The sequence below is a fragment of the Jaculus jaculus genome, chromosome 19 (assembly GCF_020740685.1).
Source record: "Jaculus jaculus isolate mJacJac1 chromosome 19, mJacJac1.mat.Y.cur, whole genome shotgun sequence".
Lineage (NCBI taxonomy): Eukaryota > Metazoa > Chordata > Mammalia > Rodentia > Dipodidae > Jaculus > Jaculus jaculus.
Window position 1 is genome coordinate 13,971,371 of NC_059120.1, and position 23,969 is coordinate 13,995,339.

The 23,969-nt window shown below is 47.0% G+C and overlaps 1 protein-coding gene across 1 annotated transcript in view; it reads left to right on the plus strand.

Moving 5' to 3' along the window:
* Positions 1–16,691, plus strand: part of Dnai3 (dynein axonemal intermediate chain 3) — an 82,467-nt gene extending 65,776 nt beyond the window's left edge. Inside the window, exons 19-23 of the mRNA XM_045138588.1 lie at positions 5,207–5,337; positions 10,993–11,197; positions 12,919–13,010; positions 14,294–14,416; positions 16,404–16,691. Of these exons, the coding sequence (XP_044994523.1) occupies positions 5,207–5,337; positions 10,993–11,197; positions 12,919–13,010; positions 14,294–14,416; positions 16,404–16,547 (695 nt within the window). The 3' untranslated portion in view covers positions 16,548–16,691. The remainder of the gene's footprint in view (positions 1–5,206; positions 5,338–10,992; positions 11,198–12,918; positions 13,011–14,293; positions 14,417–16,403) is intronic.
* The last annotated feature ends 7,278 nt before the right edge of the window (positions 16,692–23,969 follow it).

The following is a 23,969-nucleotide window of genomic DNA, read 5'->3' on the forward strand; positions in this document are numbered from 1 at the left end:
TGGCTTGAATTCTTAGGCAAGGTGAGCCGGTACTGCCTGAGGTCCAAACACGGAAGCTGGGGTGGCCCCGGCAGCTCCCCTTGACCCCAGAGCAGCTGCGGCGGCAGTGGTGTTGCTGGAGGGCGTCACTTTCTCTTGCTGGTTCTCTGAATGGGGTCTGTGGGTGCAGCACGCCTCGCTGGTGCTCGACTGTGACATTCCCCGCCTTTAATGTCCTTTGATGACCCATGAGGAACCTCACCACCTGCCTGTGGAACGGGCTGAGGCGCTGCCCTGGCCACTGCCTCGCGGACTGAAGGGCAGGGTGGCGCTGGGTTGGGATGCTCCAGGGCACGAGCACCAGAATGCCCAGGAGTCTGGACAGCCCCAGCGGGGCTGTGCCCAGCGCACCCTCTAACAGAAACAAGTTCTGCCTTGGCAATCTGTGGCCTGCATGTCACTAAAGCACCAAGGTCCCTTTTCTTCCTATCTGGGACACCTGCCACTTGTACCTGGTACGACAACTCCTCCTCCTTCTCCTCCTCCACTTTCCCTGCCTCCTTTAGTTCATCCTCCTCCTCCTATCTTGCTCCTCCTTTTCTTCTACCCCCACTACTTCCTTCTTCTTTTCCAGATGTACCTCTCTTCTCCCGTCTTTATTTGGAGCCCCTCTGGCTCTTGCCTCTGTGTCCTTCTCCCCAAGGATTGGGCCGTGTCCCGCTGTCACAGGATCCTCAGCCCCTTGTCTCAGGCGCACTGTCAGAGGAGGTGACAAAGTGTCCTGCACAGAAGGGCAGATGCACACACTTCTGTGGTGCAAGGAGGAGCTGTTAGTGGTTATGACAAGTTTTGACCTTGGCTTCCCTGAGAATTGCGCTGGCATCATGGGGGCACTGTCAAGGATGCGCTGCAGAAGTGCAAGATGGAAATCGGGCCTGGACACTGGCAGCTTGGCCTGATCAGCCAAGGGTCTTGGAGGGGAACAATCCAGCTTGCCCTTGGCAGGAGTACCAGGGCTGTGTGCGGCAGGCAGGGTGGGCTGACCACCAAGGGGACTCGGAGGGTGACGATCCAGCTTGACCCTGCCAGGAGTCCCTGGGCTATGTGTTCCAGGCAGGGCAGACTCACGAGCCAGGGGACTTGGACGGGGACGATCCAGGGAGGGCTGGTGGCAGGGTGGATGGACCCGCCGCCTCAGAAAGCTGTCAATACTAAGTTTTTTTTTTTTAATTTTTTATTTATTTATTTGAGAGCGACAGACACAGAGAGAAAGACAGATAGACGGAGAGAGAGGGAATGGGCACGCCAGGGCTTCCAGCCTCTGCAAACGAACTCCAGACGCGTGCGCCCCCTTGTGCAACTGGCTAACGTGGGACCTGGGGAACCGAGCCTCGAACCGGGATCCTTAGGCAAGCGCTTAACCGCTAAGCCATCTCTCCAGCCCAATACAAATATTTTATTTTATTTATTTATGAGAGACAGAGAAAGTGTGGGTTCTGGGGAATCAAACCTGGGTCCCTAGGCTTCACAGGCAAGCGCTTAACCACTAAACCCAGCCCCCATACTAAGTTTTGCAGCGAGCAATGATCTGCAGCAGTGAGTCTCAGGCTTCTCTACCCTGTGTCTCCAGAGAAGTACTGAGGCTCATGAGGGCCTCTTATAACCAGTTGGCCTTTGTGACATCATGCTGGGACTGTGACCAATAGGGTGTTCTTGGGGGGAAGGATAGAGCAGGAAGTGGGTGATGAGCACAAGGGGGGTGGGGGAGGGGTAAGGAGGTGACTCCCCGTGAACAAGGGAGAAAGAAGCCCATTGTGCTTTAGAGCTTCTTGACTTTCAGATGCTTCCGCGGGTGTTGAAACTAGAAGGTCCGCTGTGTAGAGGGTGGGGATCACAGTCATGCCCAGTAATGCTCCTGATCCCTGCCAGGGCACAGCATGTTCAGAGCCCAGGGCCCAGGCAACTCGGCCCTCCAGGGGCCTCTCCCGAGTCTGTGTAGTCTTGCAGCGAGCCACCTTTGCAGGGACCACTGTAGGGGCACTGGCTACCCTGTACTTTCTGGAGTCTACGCGAAGTCATGGGGCTCTGATTTGACTGAATATTGCAGTCCAACATTTCTTCCCGCACGCTAGTACTCTTCATTCCTTTTTAGACGTTGGGTAAAAGTATTCCTTTGAAGTTTGACGATGTAGGTCAGGTGGTATTGTGCTTGCCAAGCATGAATGACCAAACAGAAACCCTGGGGTGGCAGCTCACATTCAGAGTCCACCACTCGCGTGTTGGAGGCAAGAGGCTCAGAAGGTCAAGTCGCTCTGGCTACCCAGCCCGTTCAAGGCAGCTTTACTTTTCATAGAAGCATGACAACCATCCGAATGCACAGGCCTCCAGCGACTGCAGCCTTTCCCTGGTGACCCAGCACTACCCGTGTGCCCACATGCTCAGAGCAAAGAGCTTGAATCCTCAAGAAGCCCACTCACCCATTCAGGGAACATTTACATTCTTTTGGCCCGTTTGGATTATTCTGAAAACATGGCTAAGTATGCCATGGCCTGCACATTTGTGCATGCTTCCAGGACCAAGCAGCCGACGATTTTCCATAGGCAGCACACCGGAATAGGTATGCCAGCCTAGTGTGACGATGCTTCCAGAGCAGCAGCACTTCCGCAGCTGGGATTATTCATACAGGTCTCCCTCCAGCCAGGCGCAGCGCAGCTCACCGTCTAGCCCCTGGGCGGCCCTCACACCGCTGGGCCTGGGTCGTCTGCGGCACCGCGGCCACCGAGCGCGCCTGCTCCAGAGTCACCGTGATCTCATCCACCCCAGCCTCCCTGATGCCCTGGAGCACGTGGCAGATCAACCACAAGCGGCCACCACCGCCGCCGCCCCAGACTCCAGGCAGATGAACCCAAAGTGGTCCGCGGGTCGGATGCCCCGGGAGCAAAAGGACATCTCCTTGAAATTCTTCTCCCGTGCTGCTTTGCCGGTGTCAGGACTGATGAGGTAAACTTCTGATGGGCCAACGGTGAAGAGCACAGGCCGATTTTCCTCCGTGTGCGTGGGCTGCACGACGTGATTCTGAGGAGCTGAGGCAGGCGCGGAGGCCGCGTCCCGGAACTTCTGGCAGAAGGACCTGCGCGTGTGCCTGCAGCCCACCTGCCTGACCCGCTCCATGCGCCCTGCAGCCCACCTGCCTGACCGTCTCCATGAGCCCTGCAGCCCACCTGCCTGACCGGCTGCATGCGCCCTGCAGCAGCTGATCAGGGCCGAGGTGCATGCTTGCATGCCACCTCTAAAACTAGAATCTCCTTTTTAAGGCTGAGTAATAACACGTTGCATATCCATACCACATTTTGCTTATCTGTTCATTCTTCCAATGAACACTTGGATCACTTATACCCTTTTTTATTTGGGGGGGAGGGAGAATTGGCATGCCAGGGCCCCAGCTACTGCAATCAAACCACTAATGCTGGCACCACCTAGTGGGCATGTGTGACCTTGTGCTTGCCCCACCTTTGTGCATCTGGCTTACGTGGGATCTGGAGAGTCAAACATGCATCCTTCGGCTTCACATGCAAGTGCCTTAACTGCTAAGCCATCTCTCCAGCCCCTTACACACATTTTTTTTTTTTTTAACAGAGAGAGGGAGAGAAAGAGAGTGAGAGAGAGAATGAGTGCACCTGGGCCTCCAGCCACTGCAAACAAACTCCAGACCCTTGTGCCCCTTGTACATCTGGCTAACATGGCTCCTTGGAAATCGAGCCTGGGTACATTGGCTTTGCAGGCAAATGCTTTAATGGCTAAGCCATCCCTCCAGCCCACACCTTTTTACTATTGAAAATATTGCTGCTATGAGTATGGGTGTGCAAATATCTCTTCAAAACCCCACTTTATAATCTTCTTACAAAATGTCAGTCTTTTTCTGCTTACTGTCCCATCAGTGTTGGGGGGAGGGAAGTTCAATGCTCACATAGCATTGATATTATGATATCCAGGACAGATTTGTGGTCTTAGTATAAAGCAGCTAGACATTGTGACTTGGTTTTGATGGAGGTGTTTTTAGGACTATACCTTGAGTTTGAGGTTAGGAAGAGCAGAGAAAAAAAGAGGAGCATCTGTCTGCCACCAGAGCTGGAGACAGGAAGCTATGCCAATGCCTTTTGTGCTCCTGGTAAAAAACAAAAAACAAAAACAGAGCAGCAGGAACACCCTGGGGCCTGGGGCAAAGACTAAAGGGACCTGGGATCCTTTCTTGGGGGGAAGCATCTGAACTTCAGTCTTCCCAGTTTCAATAAATAGGAATTGCATCAAACCAGTTGCTCTTCTTAGAAACCTGGCTGTCATTCTCACCTCCTCATCTCTCCTACTCTACCTAGCCAAGACGTCCCCAACTCCTGGCTCACAATAATTCCCTATTATCCATTCCTCCACTGTCCATTAATCTAAGCCACCACCTTCTCACACCTGAACCTCCACAACAGTCTCCTCTGGGGACCCCTCTCTGCTTCCAGCGGCCTGTGACCCGTTCTCTCCATAGCAGTCAGAGAACTTCTGGATTATCTCCCTTTTAGGCCTAAATGACTCATGAACACAGTACATTTGGACCACAGTCTGGATTCCTTCTGCAGGGCCTGCATAGTCTGCACCCTCTCAGACCTCATTTGTCTCAGGTCAGACTCTGGCCCCACTGCCTTGGGCAAGTGTACACAAGCACCAGCCTCGGGACTTTGGAGTGTGTGTGTGTGTGTGCGTGTGTGTGTGTGTGTGTGTGTGTGTGTGTGTGTTCCTGTGTCTCACTGCCCCTCCACTCTAGTCTTCCCAAGACCAAGGGCACTCCAACCTGAACGACTCATCTCCCAAGAAATTTTCTGACCAGTCTACATTATGATGTCTCTTGTTACTCTTTCTTGTCATAGTTTTTCTTACACAACACTCTTTACACTGCTTTGATTATACACTTGTTGACTTGTTTGCTGAGTATCTTTCCTTCCCACTAGGCTGTCAGCTCCACAAGGGCAGATTCCTGTCGGTTTACTAGCCAATGTTTACCCACAGACCTTGGCACATATAGATAACCCACAGATACTTAGTAATCAATGAACTACTGAATGAGAACATAGCATTGATTCCTCTGATCCTGAAAACAATGGCCTTGATGGAAAGTCCCCTGGACCTTCCACACAAACAGGACCCACCATGCCATGACAGCCTCACTTCTCCACTCCAATAGCCAAGAAGCCAGTGAATCTCTACACTGTCCACGACGGAGCCATCCACACTGTCCAGAGGTCACCTTTCTACAAGGACATCGTCCTCACCATTGGGGGTTGGAATGTGGCCATCTGGAAGGAAGATGTGATGGTAAGTTGCCTGCAAAATAGAGCATCGGGTGTGTGGTTCTTTGTTATTAAGAAAGACAATAGGAACAATGGCCTGTTCCAGCACAGCGGTGCCTTTGGGGTATTTTTTTTTTTAGAGAAACTGGAACAGATGGTCTCGGCTCCAGCTTGTCAGCAGAACCACTGGAAACCTTTTGAAAATACAGTGGTTTGCTTCTCTCCTGAGGGCAGTAAGCAACAGAGCAAGGCCTCTGTTCTTTGAAACCCAAAAGTCTTTTTCTGGGAAATACATATTGTAGACAGTTGACCTTATATTTTCCCTTCCTTTAAAATATGTAAGATGGGATCTTTCTATGAGAGAGAGAGACAGGGAGAGAAGTGGTGAGCCAGGGCCTCCAGCCACTACACTGGAACTCCCGATGCGCACACCCCCTTGTGCCCACGTGCAACCTTGTGCACGTACATCACTGCGCATCTGGCTTATGTGGGACATGGAGAGTTGAACATGAGTCCTTAAGCTTCGAAGGCAAGTGCCTCAACCACTAAGCCATCTCTCCAGCCCTAAGATAGGATTTTGATGAGTAGATGAGGTCTATTGCAGTCAGCTTCATGCTGCTGGGATGAACTTCCAAACCAGGCACAGTTATGGGAGAAAGAAGGGATTTATTTAAAGCTGACAGATCCAGGAGAAGTTCCATGATGGCGGAGGAAGCGGCCTCCTTTCACTGGCCACACAGAGAGGAAGACCACCATCCGCACCACAAGCACCCCAGGAGCCCCAGCAGAGCTCAAGCGCTCTGCATATCTTAAACTGGACCCACCCCCAAACACACCTTAGGGCTGGACTCTAGGATCTGCCCCCAGTGACACCTCCAGCCAGGTAGCTTGAGCTCTAGGTTACAAGCTTTAACAAACCGGTTGATCTACTGGGGAACATTCATTCAAATTACCACAAGGGCTAAGGAGACGTGCTGGGGTTTTTTTTGTTTTTTTTTTTTTCTTTCCTGTACTGGGAACATGAGAACAAGTGCAGAAAGTGAGAGTCCATAGGCTGAGGGCCCATAGGGTGCTGACCACAGCCTACCCAGACACATGCATCAACCAAAGAGAGGCACAGATAAGAGTGGTCAAAGCTGGGCGTGGTGGCGCACACCTTTAATCCCAGCACTTGAGAGGCAGAGGTAGGAGGATCACTGTGAGTTCGAGGCCACCCTGAGACTCCATAGTGAATTCCAGGTCAGCCTGGCTAGAGTGAAACCCTACTTCGAAAAACCAAAAGAAAAGAGTGGTCAAGGTTAGAAAACACATTGTGGAAGAGGAGGCAGAAAGAATGTGAGAGCCAAAAGAAGGGAAGGAGCGCTTACAATGCTGTCTTCCAGACACAAAGCAGCCTTGATATTCATGACCTCCCAGTGCTGATGCCACCTACCTATGACCTGCATAATAGGAGGGGAAAAATGATGACATCAAAATAGAAGAGACAGCTGAAAAAAAGAGGGAATTCAGTGGAGGGGGGATTGGGAGGGAAGAAGAGAAGAGTGGTGGGAGATGATTATGTATATTGTGTATATTTATGGAAGTTGTCAGTACAGAGTAAAAAGAGAGAGTAAAAAGAGATTAGAGGAGGGACAAAATACAGACAGACAGGCCAAAACCTAGGACAGGAAGTGAAACGTGACCATCTGAAAAGACGACGCAGCGGTAGGTGGGGGGTGGCTCAGTGGACAAAGCACTTGCCATGAGAAAGTGAGGAGCCAGCCAGAGACTATGTAAAGGTTGATGTGGTAGCAGGCATCTGCAATCCTAACACCAGAATGGAAGCAGAGACAGGAGAATCTTCTAGAAGTTTACAGGCTGGCAAAAAGCAGCGGTGAGCAATGCCAATCAGCTCTGCTTCCAACAAGGAGGAAGGCGAGGACTGACAGGGAACACTGTCCTCTGACCTCCCCACGAGCAACCTGACACACGTTCACCTACACCTACATGCTACACAGACATCGCCCACACACAACCACACCAAAGAACCCATAGAAATAATGTTTAAAGCCAGGCGTGGTGGTGTACGTCTTTAATCCCAGCACTCGGGGGGCAGAGGTAGGAAGATCGCCATGAGTTCAAGACCACCCTGAGACTACATAATGAATTCCAGGTCAGCCTGGGATAAAGTATGACCCTACTTTTAAAAAAAAAATATTTAAATTCAGTAATGAAAGAGAATGGGAAATTAGGACTTGTGTTTGTTTGTTCCAAGGCAAGGTCTCATTCTAGCCCAGGCTGACCTAAAACTCACTCTGTAGCCCCAAACTGGCTTAGAATTCATGGTAATTCTCTTACCTCTGCCTCCGGAGTGCTGAGGCTAAAGGTGTGCACCACCACGTCTGGCTTAAAATCAGCATGTTTTGTGGCAGCCTAAATTGTTATTTCCCTTTGAAGAGAAATTGGAGATATCAAAAACTAAATGTGTGCTGGGCGTGGTGGCGCGTGCCTTTAATCCCAGCACTTGGGAGGCAGAGGTAGGAGGATCGCTGAGAATTTGAAGCCACCTGAGACTACATGGTGAATTCCAGATCAGCCTGGGCTAGAGCGAAACTCTACCTCTCAAAACCAAAAATTAGAAAACCCCAAAACAGCTAAATGTGTCTGTGTGTGTGTATGTCACATCTGGCATATACATATTCTCTAATGGCTCCTCTCTGGATCTCTAATTTATACAAATAGCTTTTTAAAATTTGTGTGAGGAGCTGGGGATATGGCTCAGTATATAGAGAACTTGCTACTCAGGCCTGAGTACCCAAATTCTATCCTCCTCAAACATAAAAAGCCAGAAACTCTGGCAGCTTCTGTAATCCCAGAATGCTTTGGCACAATGAGAGGTGAAGGAAGGAGAATTTCCCAGAAGCCCTCAGCAAGAGCCACAAAGCATATGAGGTGGAAAGGCAAGGACGGACCCTGCCCTACAGCATGAGCACGCCTGCACTGTCACACACGGGACAGGCACGCGCACAAACATGCAGCGACACAGTGTGGCTGGGCGTGGTGTCACACGCCTTTAATCCAGCACTAGGGAGGCCAAGAGAGGAAGATCACTGTGAGTTGGAGGCCAGCCTGAGACGACATAGTGAATTCCAGGTCAGCCTAGGCTAGAGTGAGAGCCTACCTTCCCCCCCCCCCCGAAAAAAATCTGTATGTGAACATTTGTGCAAAATTGTCACTAAAAAAATGAGAATCTGCTTAAATGTCCATGGACAGACAGACTTTTACTTTATGTTTGTGTGTGTGTGTGTGCGCGCGTGCGCACGTGCATTTTTCTGCAATCAATACATGTTGCAGTATAAAAAAAGTAAAGGAAATCTCAGGCAAAAGTGTCAAATGACTATGCAGGAGCCAGGAACCCAGTTGCCCATAGAAACTGAGGAAGCTGGGAGAAATGGGCAGGCACTGGCTGTAAGGGTCACCTGTGGGGGGTCAGGAATTGGTTGCTCTCCTTCCTCCCGGGTAAGTTTCCTAGGACGGGCTGGTGAGTGGCCGGCTGCTGTGAGGCTTAGTTGATTCCCTGCAGGTATGTGTGGTGACCTTCACCTTCACGTTGCTGAGGGGAGGCAAGGGTTTATCTTGGCTCACAGTCTTGAGGGGAAGCTCCATGATGGCAGGAAGGGCTGGCCGAGCTAAAGAGTGAGCTGGCTAGCACTGGCAAGCCGGGGGGGGGGGGGGCGCTGATGAGCCTCAAGGTCCACTCCCTAGTGACACACCTCCTCCAGCAAGGCTCCAAGTTGCCACCAGCTGGGGAGCAAGTACTTCTTATCCAAAACATACATGAGCCCTCGAACACACCTGGTGGATAGGTGGATGGCACGTGGCAATGTGTAGAAAGTGTACAGTCAGGTTCGAGAGAAGACACTGAGGCTAACTGTGCCTTGAGGCCAGAGGGCTTATTCATGAGACTTACCAATGTCAACATCACAGGCAGTGTGATGAGATTCTGAAGAGAGCTTTCAGCCCCACCAGACAAAGCAGGGTTCCCCCTTTATAAGGTTCTGAGAGAAGGGACCTCCTTTCTCATGAGAAGTCTGGCTATCGTTAAAAGTAGCCTATAGGGGCTGGAGAGGTGGCTTAGCGGTTAAGGCACATGCCTGTGAAGCCTAAGGACCCAGGTTTGATTCTCCAGGTCCCGTGTAAGCCAGATGCCCATGGGGGTACCTGCATCTGGAATTCGTTTGCAATGGCTAGAGGCCCTGGTGTGCCCATTCTCTCCCTCCCTGTCTCTCTCTCTGTCCCTGTCTCTAATAAATAAAAATATTTTTTTTAAGTAGCCTGTAGTATGTGCTTGCAATCAGGTCATCTGATTTCCCTGGTGGCAGGGAGAAGGGAAAGGAGTTCAGGCCACTGTCACAGCAGGTGTTTGCTATCTCTGGAGAGAGAGAGAGAGAGAAACGGGGGGGGGGGGGCAGGGGGGAGCTCTGCTGCTGCAGGTAGGCATGGCCTGATGCCACCTAGCCTGACATCTAACAACACATATTCCAATCTCCTTTCTCTGAAAACCTCCCAAAGTTAGTAAATTATCCCATGCTAGAAAAAAGAGGAGATGGCTTCGTGACACTTTGGTGGCCTGAAATCTCTTCCAAACATGTTTATAAGCCATCTGCAGTTATTCTTTTTTTTTTAATTTTTTTTTTGTTTTTATTTATTTATTTGAGAGCGACAGACACAGAGAAAAAGACAGATAGAGGGAGAGAGAGAGAATGGGCATGCCAGGGCTTCCAGCCTCTGCAAACGAACTCCAGACGCGTGCGCCCCCTTGTGCATCTGGCTAACGTGGGACGTGGGGAACCGAGCCTCAAACCGAGGTCCTTAGGCTTCCCAGGCAAGCGCTTAACCGCTAAGCCATCTCTCCAGCCCCCATCTGCAGTTATTGATTGAGCGTTTGCCAGCCCCACTGTGGGGTTGCAGCATGCAGCGCACAGCCGGAACATAAACCATTCGTTTCCTGAGCACAGCCGTGGTGAGAACACCTGGAGAGTAAGCAAGCGAGGAAAGCTGCACCTTGGCTCACCGGCCTGTGCTTGCTTGGGCCCATTCCCTGTGGTCCATGGTGAGGCAGAGCTTTGTGGTAGCAGATTTAGAAAAGGCTGCCCCCTCCCAGAATAGTGCCCCCAGCCGGGGACCAAGCATTCAGCACAGGAGCCCGCGGGAGGCATTTCATATTCAAACCATAATAACAGACATCCCACTTGCTCTTAATGGATACCAGAGCTGTTTCCATGGGAAACAGATCTCCGATAGCAAAATAAAGGAATAAACACAATTTCCTTATGATCCTCACTTAGCTAATGTCCACAGATCCTCACAGTCCACTCAGAAGCAATTGGGTGGTTAGGAACAGCACAAGCTCAATGAATGGGAAGATTTGAACTTTTCTCAAACAATAAACCAAAACAAAATAAAATGGTTTATGAAAATAAATAGGAAAGAAAAAGTGTTCTCTCTCTCTCTCTCTCTCTTTCTCTCTCTCTCTGTGTGTGTGTGTGTGTAAGCATGCAACAAAAGGACTTTCTGGTGGGATTAATTTGCTAGTAAGTAATCATGACCAGCTGAGCTACATTTAAAAGAAAGTCATTGTGAGTTTCTCTCAGATCAAAGCAAAAGCTTTCAATTTGTCTTTCTCAAATTTTGTTTAAAGACTGGACCACTCCTTCAGACATGCTGTGCACCGAAAAGGTATACCTCAGGGCACTGGTCCCTGACAAGACCTGGCGTTTTCTATATTGGTCGAGAAGATGGATACATCGATATCTGGGACCTTCTGGAGAAAACCCACGAGCCAGCCCAGTCACAGAACATTTGCATCACCATGATTACCTACATCAAGCCCTGGACCTATTCCCGTATGTTCATTCTAATCATGTGAGCTGGACCTCTTCTCGTGTGTTCAGTCTAATCGTATGAGCTGCCTCATTTGGGATAACCTGGGGACATCATCTGGAAAAGCTCTAATGGTTGTTGTTGGGTTTGTTTGTTTGTTTTTTTCAGGTTTTTGTTTTTCTTCTCACTCTCATCCTTCCTCTTCGTTTTCTTTCCTTCCTTCTTTCCATTCTCCCCTTCTTGCTTTTTCTCTTTCCCTGGTCCTTTCTTCCCTTTCCACACTCACTCTCTCTCCTTCTCTTTAAAAATTTTTTTTAATTTAATTTAATTTGTTTATTGGAGAGATAGAAAGAAGCAGATGGAGGGAAAGACCTTGGGAGTGCCAAAGCCTGTAGCTGCTGCAAGCAAATTCCAGACACATGTGCTACTTTATGCGTCTGGTTTCACCTGGGTCCTGGGGAATCAAACCTGGGTCTTTTGGCTTTGCAGGCAAGTACCTTAACAGCTAAGCCATTTCTCCAGCTCTCTTTCCTTCTCTTTAAAATTTTTCTTTCCCCTTCTCTCCTACTGTCCCACTTGTGGATTACTCTTGAGGTTCTCTCACTGTTTTGACTCATCAGCAATGGTTTCTGAGACCTTTCATGGGTCAGACAGAGGCTGATCTTGAACCCACGATGGAAAACATCATCTCTCCATCAGGTCAATTCTAAATCTTTGCTGCTTTTTTTTGCTATTTCTTTTCCAGGTAGAGTAAGTTCTATGTCTGTAGCTTTTCACAGTAAGTCACATTTTCCAATATTCCACACATTTGTGATTCTCCCATGGGCCATATAAAGCAGTTCTCTTCATGAAATCAAGTGGTTTAGGCTTTAAAAAGCAATATACAGAAACATATAGTCAAGGATGTGTCTATGGAACAGTAATTTGTTTCTTTCGTCCCATTTTTTTTTTCTATTCTGCCTTGTGCAAATCCAGTGTTTTCTTCGTTTCCGAAAGTGCACAGACATAATAATTTTTCTGTTTCTCTCTCAGAAATGTTAGACTTGGAATCTCAGGCTTGGTAATCTCTAGAATATCTCAGTCTGGTGACTAACTCAGCCATATGTCACTCAAGTACACTTTCCCATCTTTGGTACAAAACACCAACTTGTACCTCCAGGGATGAGTCCAGGACCCAGCTGCTTGGAACCAGACTGTCTGAGAATGGGATGAGAAAAGCATCATTTTCTATGATGTGACAGAGAATTGGACTTCCCAAACACTTTATCTAACCCATCTTAAATGCTTCGGAGTAAACGATCTGCTTTAGGAAACCCTCCGATCTGGCTGTGTCTCTAAAACCCTTGTGGATGTTGGAATCCTTAGCTCTTACTGTGTTCTGTGTTGGATGAAAATGTTCCACACAGCTTTTTTTTTTTTTTTTTTTTTTTTAATTTCTTTCTGAGAATCTGCCCTGCTTTCCTAAGGCTGACCAGCCAGCCCAAGCCACAGAGAGCCAGGCCCTCAGCCACTCTCCTTATATGGCCACCAGGAAAACAGCAGGGAGGTTGACAAAGGCTCAGCGCTGGAAAAAATGACTTGTACGTGTTTCTACGCTCCAGTCATGAACAGCTGATGAAGTTGCCAGGGGCACTGAACCCCAGCAGGTCCTCCGGGAAACCACAAAACAAAACACGTTTCGCGTTTAACCTCTGAAGATGGCTGCTGTGTGTTGAATGTTTCCCCTGTGTTTTTCCTCTTTCAGCTAAGCAGCAGTTTATAGCCATAGCTGATTACTATGGAACACTGCATATATTAGAGATTCCTTGGACACTGAGTCACCCTTCCCTGAATGAGGTCGGTAACTTCTGGCTTCAGAGATTTCTGAGAACCAGATAATGCTAACGCAGATCTTAACTGTGTGTTTCAAATGGCAGCCGGCATTTTTGCCATAGAAGAGAATAAAGGGCTTATGTATTAAAAAAGAAAAAAAGATAGAAAATTTAAGAGTCAAAGGTGGGGGGAGGACTGCTTACAATGCTGGCTTCCAGACACAAAATGGCCTTGATATTTATGGCCTCACAGAGGCTGACACTTTTTACACAAGACTTGCATAACAAGAGGGGAAAAAATGGTGACGTCAAAATAGAAGAGACACTAGTTGGAAAAAAAGAAAAGATTCAGTGGAGGGGTTTGGGCGGGGAAAAGGGGCGTGGTGGGAGATGGTTATGATCATGGCATATTATCTATATTTATAGAAGCTGCCAATAAAAGGTTTTTTTAAAAAAAGAAGAAAAAAAGTGTATGTTTGCAGTATATGAATTGGATAATTCGAAGCTGGGGGTGAAAAGTCAATCATGAGCTGGGCAGAAGGCCAAAGAATAAAGCCTGGGCTCTAAGAGAAGACTTGACCCACTTGTGCAGCCGTACATATAAAATGTTACCTCAGGTCATAATTGAATTTCAGCTCTGTCATCTCACTGATCTCCTTCCCTGAGGGCTCGCTTGGGTTTTTCATGTATCTCACCCTCATCCTTCCCTACCTCAGTATACTGCAGACAAGTCTCTGCCTCTGCCCACCCATCCCCCAGCCCCATGCCTGCCACCCAAGTGTCTCAAGCAATGCCAACAGTGAAGAGATCTGTGTGTGTGTGTGTGTGTGTGTGTGTGTGTGTGTGTGTGCATATATATATCTCCAACAGTGAATGTATAGATTCCTATTAGTCCACTTAGCGACAGGAAGTAAGTTTTCCCTCCACAGGATGTATATTCCCCAAGGTCTCTACTGACTTCCCTTATGCCTATATGGTAAGCCTTCCAGAGGACCAGGAACTTAGCTCTGCTTTGTCCCTTTAGGGTCCCCATTAGTTAGTATCCTCAACTGAGTTGGCTCAGCCTCAGATGCGAGAAGGAAGAAAAAGGGACAAAGTAATTCCCGAATATTTCTGCCACAGAATTGCAAGTTATTGTCACCTCAAGGATCAGAAGTTCCCAAAGTGGCTCATCTACCCCGTGATTAGGAAGGTGATCACTAGGTTATGATCGGATGGATCAGGGAAATGAGCCAGAAAAATCAAGGAATTGTAAGAGCCTTGTGAAGGCCCTGTGGGTCACCCCATCATGATCCCTGTTTCTAACAGCTCTCAAGTGTGCACTACTACTTTGAAAGAGAGGTCAAGCATCTGGAGTACGTGCAGCAGCGCAGAATTATCCGTGATCAGGAAAAGAAAGAAATGGAACGTGAGCTGGAGAGGAAAAAAGCTGTAAGTTGAACTTCAGGAAGGAAAGTGGCTTTCCCCTCCCTCCCGTGGAAACCCGTGTGCCGGGCTTATACCTCGCTTCCACAGAGAGCTTTGCTTTCCACAGGCAGTCTTCCCCTGTTCTCATGAGAGTCGGGAGAGCATGTCTTTGATTTTCTAGTTCGCTGTGAGAACTACCAACTGGATACTTAAAAAGATTCTATCCAGTTCAAGTTTTGGTAATTCCTTGTGTTTTCAAAGTCCTTTAGCCTAGTTACAGCGGTTCCAAATTTGTATGCTTTTGTCATGTGGAATTTTATCTGATGAGTGAGGCATTGGAACAGGCTGTACAAAAAGACCTCAGTGTGGAAATCAGGACATGATCAGAGCCATGCTGTTATCTTCACCGAGCTTTGGTTGTCTGATCTGGAAGATGGGAATATCAATAACTACCTTTGATGATTGCTGTAAGGCAATCAGTTAAATTCTGCCAATCTGCTGTCATCAAATGGGAGCCGTTATAACTATAATGATAGATTAAATAGAAGATAGATAGAAATGTAGACAGATAGGTGATAGATATAGATAGATAGATAGATAGATAGATAGATAGATAGATAGATAGAAAGAAAGAAAAAAAGATGCATGTTTGATACATACGTGACAGATGATAGATGGATAGATGACAGAGGTGTGCTTATTATAATCCAATTCACTGGCGCCAGGAACCTTGGGATACAGTCATCTTAAACTCAACCACGAAGAAACCTGAAGCTCTGAACTCCCCCAGGATCCCCTTTCCCACCCTTCTCTGTGTGCTGTGAGTTCTAGGCCTCCATTGCGCTTTATTTGCCCACTAGAATTTGTGGACTCAGTTCTCTTTCTCACTCAAAATCACTACATTATTTTGCTTTATTATTTTTTTATTATTTATTTTGAGAGACAGAGAGAGAGAGAGAATGGGTGCTCCAGGGCCTAACACTGTGAACAAACTCCAGACGCGTGCCCCTCTTACGCACACGTGCGACGTCGTGCGCTTGCATCACTGTGTATTTCGCTATGAGGGATCTCGAGATTAAAACATGAGTTCTTAGGCTTCACAGGCAAGCACCTTAACTGCTAAGCCATCTCTCCAGCCCCATTGTTTACATTCTTACTTTTACTCATTTCCTTCTGTGCCTTTTTGACACAATAATTTCACAATTGATCTCACCTGTGGTCTCCTTCCAACCAAATGCATGACATCTTCCAATACAATTATTCAGGTGAGACCCCAGATCTCCATTAAAAGCACCAGTGGGGGCTAGAGAGATGGCTTATTGGTTAAGGCGCTTGCCTACAAAGCCAAAGGACCTTGGTTTGATTCCCCAGTACCCATGTGTGGCAGTCAGGTTCTCACTGCTGGTAGAAATAACCCAACCAAGAAAAGCTTCTGGGAAAAAGAGGTTTACTTTGACTTGCAGGCTCAAGGGGAAGCTCCACAATAGCAGGGGAAAATGATGGCATGAGCAGAGGGTGGACATCACCCCCTAGCCAACATAATATGGTGGACCACAGCAACAGGAGAGTGTGCCAAACATTGGCTTGGGGAAACTGGCTATAATACCCATAAGTCCGCCCCCAACAATATGGTCCCTCCAGGAGGTGTTAATTCCCAAATCTCCATCAGCTGGGAACCTAGCATTCATAACTCCTAAGTTTGTGGGGGACACCTGAATGAAACCATCACACCATGTAAGTCAGATGCACAAGGTGGCACATGCATCTGGAGTTTGTTTGAAGTGGCTGGAAGCCCTGATGTGCCCATTCTTTCTCTTTCTCTCTCTCTCTCTCTCTCTCTCTCTCTCTCTCTCTCTCTCTCTCTCTCCCCCCACCTCTTTCCCTCTCTCAAATACATGAATAAAAATAAAATATTAAAACTTCAAAAAAAAAAAAAATAAAACCACCAGCAAATGAAATCTTCATTGCTTTCCACTGCTACAAGTTAATCTTGGTCTTTTTTCCTCTCTAGAAAGTATATATTAAGACAAAAGAGCAAATGGAGGCTGAACTGAGGATGGAGTATGAGAATTACCTGGAACTAGAAAAGTCTGTCCTCTACAGCCTGGGCCTAGGCAAAGTCTCCGAGAAGACTTCATACATGGATGTGTTGTAGGGAAGAATTCTCAAGGAGGGCTTGGGGCCCCTGCTGGTCCTTCTCTGTAATTCATTATGTTTCCTGTAAGGTAAAGCAGGAAAGCTTGTCACTGGGGGACTCTGCTGGGCTCTCTTTACTCATATGTTTCATGTAAGCCGAAGTAGGAGGACTTGTCATCTCTAGATCTATTGACAAATTTGTATTTCATAGCTATTAAACATTTGAATTGTGACAGTCTGATTTGTTTCCACTTTGTGCTGAGTATATAATGAATTTTGTACAGGATATAAAGGTTTTGAACGAGAAAATTCTCATTTTTCCACAGTCATCCAGAACCCCAGATATCCCTTGCATATCCCTGCCTTTGCCCTTTTTGCAAAGGCCCTAACCGCAGACAGTAGAAAGCCAACAGGTAATTGCTTTTGGTCACCTCTCCTAAAAGTGCTTACCCCCACCCATCCCCCGCCACCCAGCCTCGGCCCAAGTTGTAGTTCTAAACAAAATATTAGGGCTCAGTGGTTAAAGGCACTTGATTGCAAAGCCTGAGGACCTGGACTCAATTTTTCCAGGACCCACATACAGCCAGATGCACACAGTGGCACATGTGTCTGGAGTTCAATGACAGTGGAGAGAGGTCCTGGCCTGCCCATACTCACTCTCACACTCTCTTCCTCCCCCTCTTTCTCTGTCTCACAAATAAATAAATAAAAAAATTTGGTGAAAAAACATTTACAAAGTGAATACAGAAATATATTTTAAAATTTATTTTCTTTTTATTTATTTATTAGAGACAGAGGAAGAGAAAGAGTGTGTGAGAGAGAGAGAGAGAATGGGTGCTCCAGGGCCTCTAGCCACTGCAAACAAGCTCCAGACACATGTGCCACCATTACATCTGGCTTATGTGAGACCTGGAGAATTGAACCTGGCTCCTTAGGCTTTTTAGGTAAGTGCCTTAACCACTAAGCTATCTCTCCAGCCAGAAATACATTTTTAAAAGGAGAATGCATGAAGACGAGAGTGAATTTATCCCAGAAAGCAAAATTAAAAATAGAAAATGATTGGGGCTGGAAAGATTTCTCAGTGGTTAAAGGCACTGCTTACAAAGTCTGATGGGCCAGATTCAATTCCCTAGTACCCACGTAAAGTCAGATGCACAAAGTGGCACATGAATCTGAAATTCATCTGCAGTGGCAAAAGGCCCTGGCATGCCCATCCCCCACTTCTTCCTCCCCCCCCCCCCCGCCCGTCTCCTTGCAAATAAATAAAATACAAATATCCTTTAAAAGTAGAAAAATCAAGCCGGGCGTGGTGGCGCATGCCTTTAATCCCAGCACTTGGGAGGCAGAGGTAGGAAGATTGCCATGAGTGAGGCCACCCTGAGATTCCATAGTGAATTCCAGGTCAGCCTGGGCTAGAGTGAGACCCTACCTCGAAAAACCAAAAAAAAAAAAAAAAAAAAAACCGTAGAAAAATCAACTGGTGATTTACTGACTAGAGAAAGCATGACAATTGGTAGATCGAGAAAAACATTTAACGAAATCCAGCATCCAAGACTTCATGACAACGCCAGTTCTTAGTAAATGACTCCAGAAAGGACTTCCTTGATCTGACGAAGGGTAACTAAATAGTCCTGCACCAAAGATGGTGCCTGATGGTGGAAAGGAAAATGCTTTTCTCTCAGATGCGGAACAAGAGCCCAAGCTGAGGGCCATGTGTTCTAGCCAGTCCTATACTGGGGTTCACCAGGGCGACGTCGGAACCTGAGCTGCGGCAGCGTGGAGCCACGCTGTGAAGGCTGGCTCTCATAATCCTCTCTAAGGACGCGCCACTGCTGTGGGGAATTACTAGACGGCTGAGCCGGAAGGTTACACAATCAGCATTATTTATGGGATGATAAGGAATGGATTAGAGTGGGGAGGGTCTCCTGGTAGGAAATCCTATTAGAAGGCCTTGGTGATGGCTCCAGGTGAAAGATTAGAATGTCCTGCATGTGCAACTCCCTGTGAAAATAGAAATAAAAAGCTAATTAAATAGGGAAGAGTCGAAGCATGGTGCCACACTTTATAGGTTCTGTTGGTGGAGGAAAGAAGGCTTTGAAGTCAGAAATGAGCACTTACCCACCTTCATGCTTTTAGACACATGCCCGAGTTCTGTGAGACATAGTTCTCTTCATTAAACCATACACGGGGCTGGAGAGATGATTCAAGTACTTGCTTGCAAAGTCTGATGAACTAGGTTTGAGTCCCTTGTACCTACATGAAGTCAGATGCACCAAGTGCTGCGTGCATCTGGAGTTCATTACCAGCAGCAAGAGGCCATGGCACACCCATTCTCTCTGTCTGTCTGTCGCTCTCAAATAAATAAATAAATATTAATTTTGTTTATTTTTGTTTATTTGAGAGCGACAGACAGAAAGAGGCAGAGAGAGAGAATGGGCGCGCCAAGGCCACCAGCCACAGCAAACGAATTTCAGATGCATGCGCCCCCTTGTGCATCCGTCTAACGTGGGTCCTGGGGAAACGAGCTTCAAACTGGGGTCCTTAGGTTTCACAGGCACGTGCTTAACTGTTGTGCCTCCCACCAATTCCCACAGCCCTGTCCCCAGCCCTAACATAGGACAGTTCTAGCTTTCTTCTCTGCCCTTTCGACTGGTTTATAGTGGAGTGAAAAGAAAGGAAGCTTTGGATTCTACAAGACCTGAGTCCAAAGGGTTCGTCACCTTGGGCAAGCGGAACCATCCCCATAGGGGACAGTGACTTAAATGCAACTTACACGTTGCCCTAAAATGAGGACTTTGGTCCTTCTGAAATGAAATTATAAATGTTGGACATAGTATATCAAAGTTGTACAAATTTCCTTTTCTTTTTTTGCAGAACTTTAACATGCTACTCAAAAATTAATCATTTGAATACTATTTGATTATTTAGATTAAGTGTAATTATCATTGAGCTTTACAGCTTGCTTTTTTGCTCACCAAGAAATGTGTAATCAAGCTGGCTGCAGTGGTCCACATCTTTAATCCTTGCTCTTGGAGGCTGAGGTGGGAGGATCGTGCAAGTTGGAACCAGCCAGCCTGGGCTGCAGAGTGAGTTCCAGGTCAGCCTGGGCTAGAATGAGATTATGCTTCAAAAAGATAAAAATAAATGTGTCATGAACCTAGCATGTTTTCAGATTCTCAGATAAGCACATTGCCTGTGTGCTCGAGGGGAAAAGGCGGTCAGCTCCAGAGGGCAGTGGCCATGCCCTCCTCGGAGTCTTCACTCACCCTCTACTGTAAATAATTAACATCTCCCGCACCCTCTCACCCCAGAGTGTGGCTCAGGGTGGGTGACATTCTACCTTGTTGCTAGGCTGCCATTGTCAGGGCAGATACTATATAACAACTAGATCTCTCCCAGGAAATTGAGTCCCTCTGCAAAGGGTAGATTAAACCCTGTCTGATAAATTCAGTCTTTGCATGGCTCCGGAGCTCTTTGAGGGTCACAGACTCATGTGAAACAGCCACACACTGTCAGAGTAGCAACAGACACACACACACACACACACACACACACACACACACACACACACCAACTAAAGCAACTTGGAAAGTTTATTGAGGAAGAGATGGTGAAAATCACACGTCATTTTTTCCCAATGTCTTCTCATTAACAACTATGACTTTAAAAAGAATCTACACAACCGGGCATGGTGGCTCACGCCTTTAATCCCAGCACTTGGGAGGCAGAGGTAGGTGGATCGCCGTGAGTTCGAGGCCACCCTAAGATTACATAGTGAATTCCAGGTCAGCCTGAGCTAGAGTGAGACCCTACCTCAAAAAAAAAAAAAAAAAAGAAAAAGAAAAAGAAAGAAAGAAAGAAAGAAATCTACACAGTGAGTAAAAAGTAATACAGTTTATTCATATTTCCCTGCAATGAAGCTAATGTTCCAAAGGCGGAAAGATAGAAAGGCAAATGTCTTTACTTGTGTTTATGTCAGTCCATGTTTTTATTCTTTCTTGTCTGTGTGTGTGTGTGTGTGTGTGTGTGTATTGTTTATTTGAGAGAGACAGAGTGAAGCCAGGCGTGGTGGCGCATGCCTTTAATCCCAGCACTCGGAAGGCAGAGGTAGGAGGATTGCCATGAGTTCCAGGCCACCCTGAGATGACAGAGTTAATTCCAGGTCAGCCTGGACCAGAGTGAGACCCTACCTCGAAAAACCAAAAAAAAAAAAAAAAAAAAAAGAGAGAGAGAGACAGAGTGAGTATGGGTGTGCCAGATCCTCTTGCCAGGGCACCTGAATTCCATACACATGTGGCACTTTATGTATCTGGCTTTACGTGGGCACTGATGAATTGAACCTAGGGCATCAAGCTTTGCAAGCAAGTGCCTTTAACCACCGAGCCATCTCTCCAGCCCCATATTCTTTCCTCTTGAGGAGGAGAGAGAGAAGGAAGGTGTAAACCAGAAGGCTTCACACATTCTCCCATGTCAACGCACGTGCATTTCCTCAATGGAGAGACAGCCAAATGGAGTTCAAGCCTCACAGTGTTTGACAGGTAACCATTCTGATCAAGAATGCCTTCATCTGGCAAGTGGAAATAACAATTCCCACTGCATGGAATTATGAAAATCAAATAAAGAATATGAAAAATATGATAAATATGGAACCACTTTGACTTCTGAGGTGGTCTGACTCACCAATGAAATGGTTCACATTGCTGATAGAAATCACCCAACCATGAGCAGCTTGTGGAAAAAGAGATTTAATTTGGCTTGAGGGGAAGCTCCACGATGGCAGGAAAATGATGGCATGAGCAGAGGGTGGACATCACCCCTAGCCAACATAAGGTGGACCATAGCAACAGGAGAGTGTGCCAAACACTGGCATGGGGAAACTGGCTATAACACCCTTAAGCATACCCCCAACAATGCACTGCCTCCAGGAGATGTTAATTCCCAAATCTCCATCAGCTGGGAACCTAGCATCCAGAACTCCTAAGTTTATGGGGGACACCTGAATCAAACCACCACATTCCGCCCCTGGCACCCATAAACTGATAACCATCCATGAGGTAAAATGCAATGCATTCATCCAACTTTAAAAGTCCCCATAGTTTTTATCAAGTCCAATGATGTTCATACATCCCCATAGTCCAAGATCTTTCAACTGAGCCATAATACCAAAAATCCCTAAAAAAGACCATAATGGCACAGAATAAACATTCATACTGCAAATGATGGCATTGGGCATAGCAAAGAAATACTCAAGAAATACATAATTTAAACAGGGCAAACACCAAACTCTGTAGCTCTAAGTCCAACAACTCTAGCCAGTGACAAGTCTCCAAGTCCAATAATTCTAACCAACAACAATTTTCTGGAGTTCCAATTCCACCCCTCCAGCTGAGCTACTCACAGTCCTGGAAAACTTCATCCAGGGCTGGCAGCTGTCCTCAGCAACCATCTCATGGTCTCGACATCTCCACTGTGTCTCTGCTGCAATCCATGGTTCAATCTCATGGCCCCATGTGGTCACCATGCAGGCATCCAGCAAACCTACTTAACACTGCCCATGGCCATTTCCAAAACACAAGACCATGTTGCAAACTCAATGACCCTCTCTTTCCTGCATTTCTTATACTCTATAATACCAAGTAGGGTGCCAATTTTTTGAACTAGTGGGGAATAAAGCAGACTTTTAAGAACAGGACACTTCTGGAGCATTCAGGCCCTTTCAAAAGAGTCTACATTCTTTCTGTTGCCCCAATGCAGGTCAGCTGGCCCAATCTCAAAGGTTTTAATCTCTAAACAATTGCTGGTGAATAGGCAGCAGTCTAGGCCCAAAGATTTCTTTTTCTGGGCCATATCACTCTGCTCACACCAATCCATTTCTGTACAAGTTCTCAGGACACAGGCATAACAGCAAGCCTCTCACACAAAAGCCCCGTCCAAGCAAAGCTCTTTCTCACCCTCACAAGTCAAACCGCACAGTCTGTAGTTCTTACTGCATTCATGTATTTCAACTCTGACCAGAATAGTCCATCAAGCCGTACTTACAGCACTGCAAGGCATCGCTTAGGCTGAGGTTTCAAATCCTTCCACATTCCTCTTGAAAATCAGCTCCAAAAAGGCCAAAGCCACACAGTCAGGTGTCCAGCAGCAACCCCACTCTCAGTACCACTTTACTGTTGCAGTCAGGTTTGCATTACTGGTAGAAATCAATGAACCAAGAGCAGCTTGTGGGAAAGAAAGAGTTTTATTTTGGCTTACAGGCCTGAGGGGGAAGCTCTATGATGGCAGGGAAAATGATGGCATGAGCAGAGGTGGACATCACCCCCTGGCCAACATCAGGTGGACCATAGCAACAGGGGAGTTTGCCAAACAATGGCATGGGGAAACTGGCTATAACACCCATAAGCCTACCCCCAACAATACACTGCCTCCAGGAGGCTTTAATTCCCAAATCTCCATCAGCTGGGAACCTAGCATCCAGAACACCTAAGTTTATGGAGGACACCTGAATCAAGCCACCACACTCATTATGCATGAACCACATCGTGCATCTGACTCTGCGTGATACTGGGCAATCAAACCCAGTCCAGCAGGCTTTCCAAGCAAGAGCCTTTCCCCACTGAGCCATCTCCCCAGCCTTCTAGTATTTCTTTTTCTTTTTACTTTTCAAATACTTTTATTTCCTTGCAAGCAGGGAGTGCTAGAAGAGAGACAGGCAGACAGAATGGGCATGCCAGGGCCTCCAGCCACTGCAAACAAACTCCAGACCTATGCATCACCTTGTGCATCTGTCGTAACATGGGTACTGAGCAATCGAACCTGGGTACTTTGGTTTTGCTGGCAACCACCTTAACCACTAAGCAATCTCTCCAGACCTAGTATATTTTTAAAAAAAATTTTTTTGTTCATTTTTTATTTATTTATTTGAGAGCGACAGACATAGAGGGAAAGACAGATAGAGGGAGAGAGAGAGAATGGGCGCGCCAGGGCTTCCAGCCACTGCAAATGAACTCCAGACGCGTGCGCCCCCTTGTGCATCTGGCTAACGTGGGACCTGGGGAACTGAGCCTCGAACCGGTGTCCTTAGGCTTCACAGGAAAGCGCTTAACCACTAAGCCATCTCTCCAGCCCCCTAGTATATTTTTTAACAGAGTGCAATTCCTGATGGTTTTAATATCCAACTTACGAAGATGTGCTATCTCATACTTCACTGGACATCAATGATTTACTGATATTAATAAGCAACTAATGTGGTCTAAAGTAATAAGCACATAGGTCCTAAAATCTGAAATAACAAAAGGGGGTAAATTAAACTTTACCTTATAGAGCAGACAGCCCCCTGTTTAAAGGCAGAAAGAGGGTTTGGGGAGACGGTGCAGTGGTTAAAGGCACTTGCTATGCAAGCCTAAGTAAGACCAGAGCTCGTGACGAGTTTGTTCGGATCCCC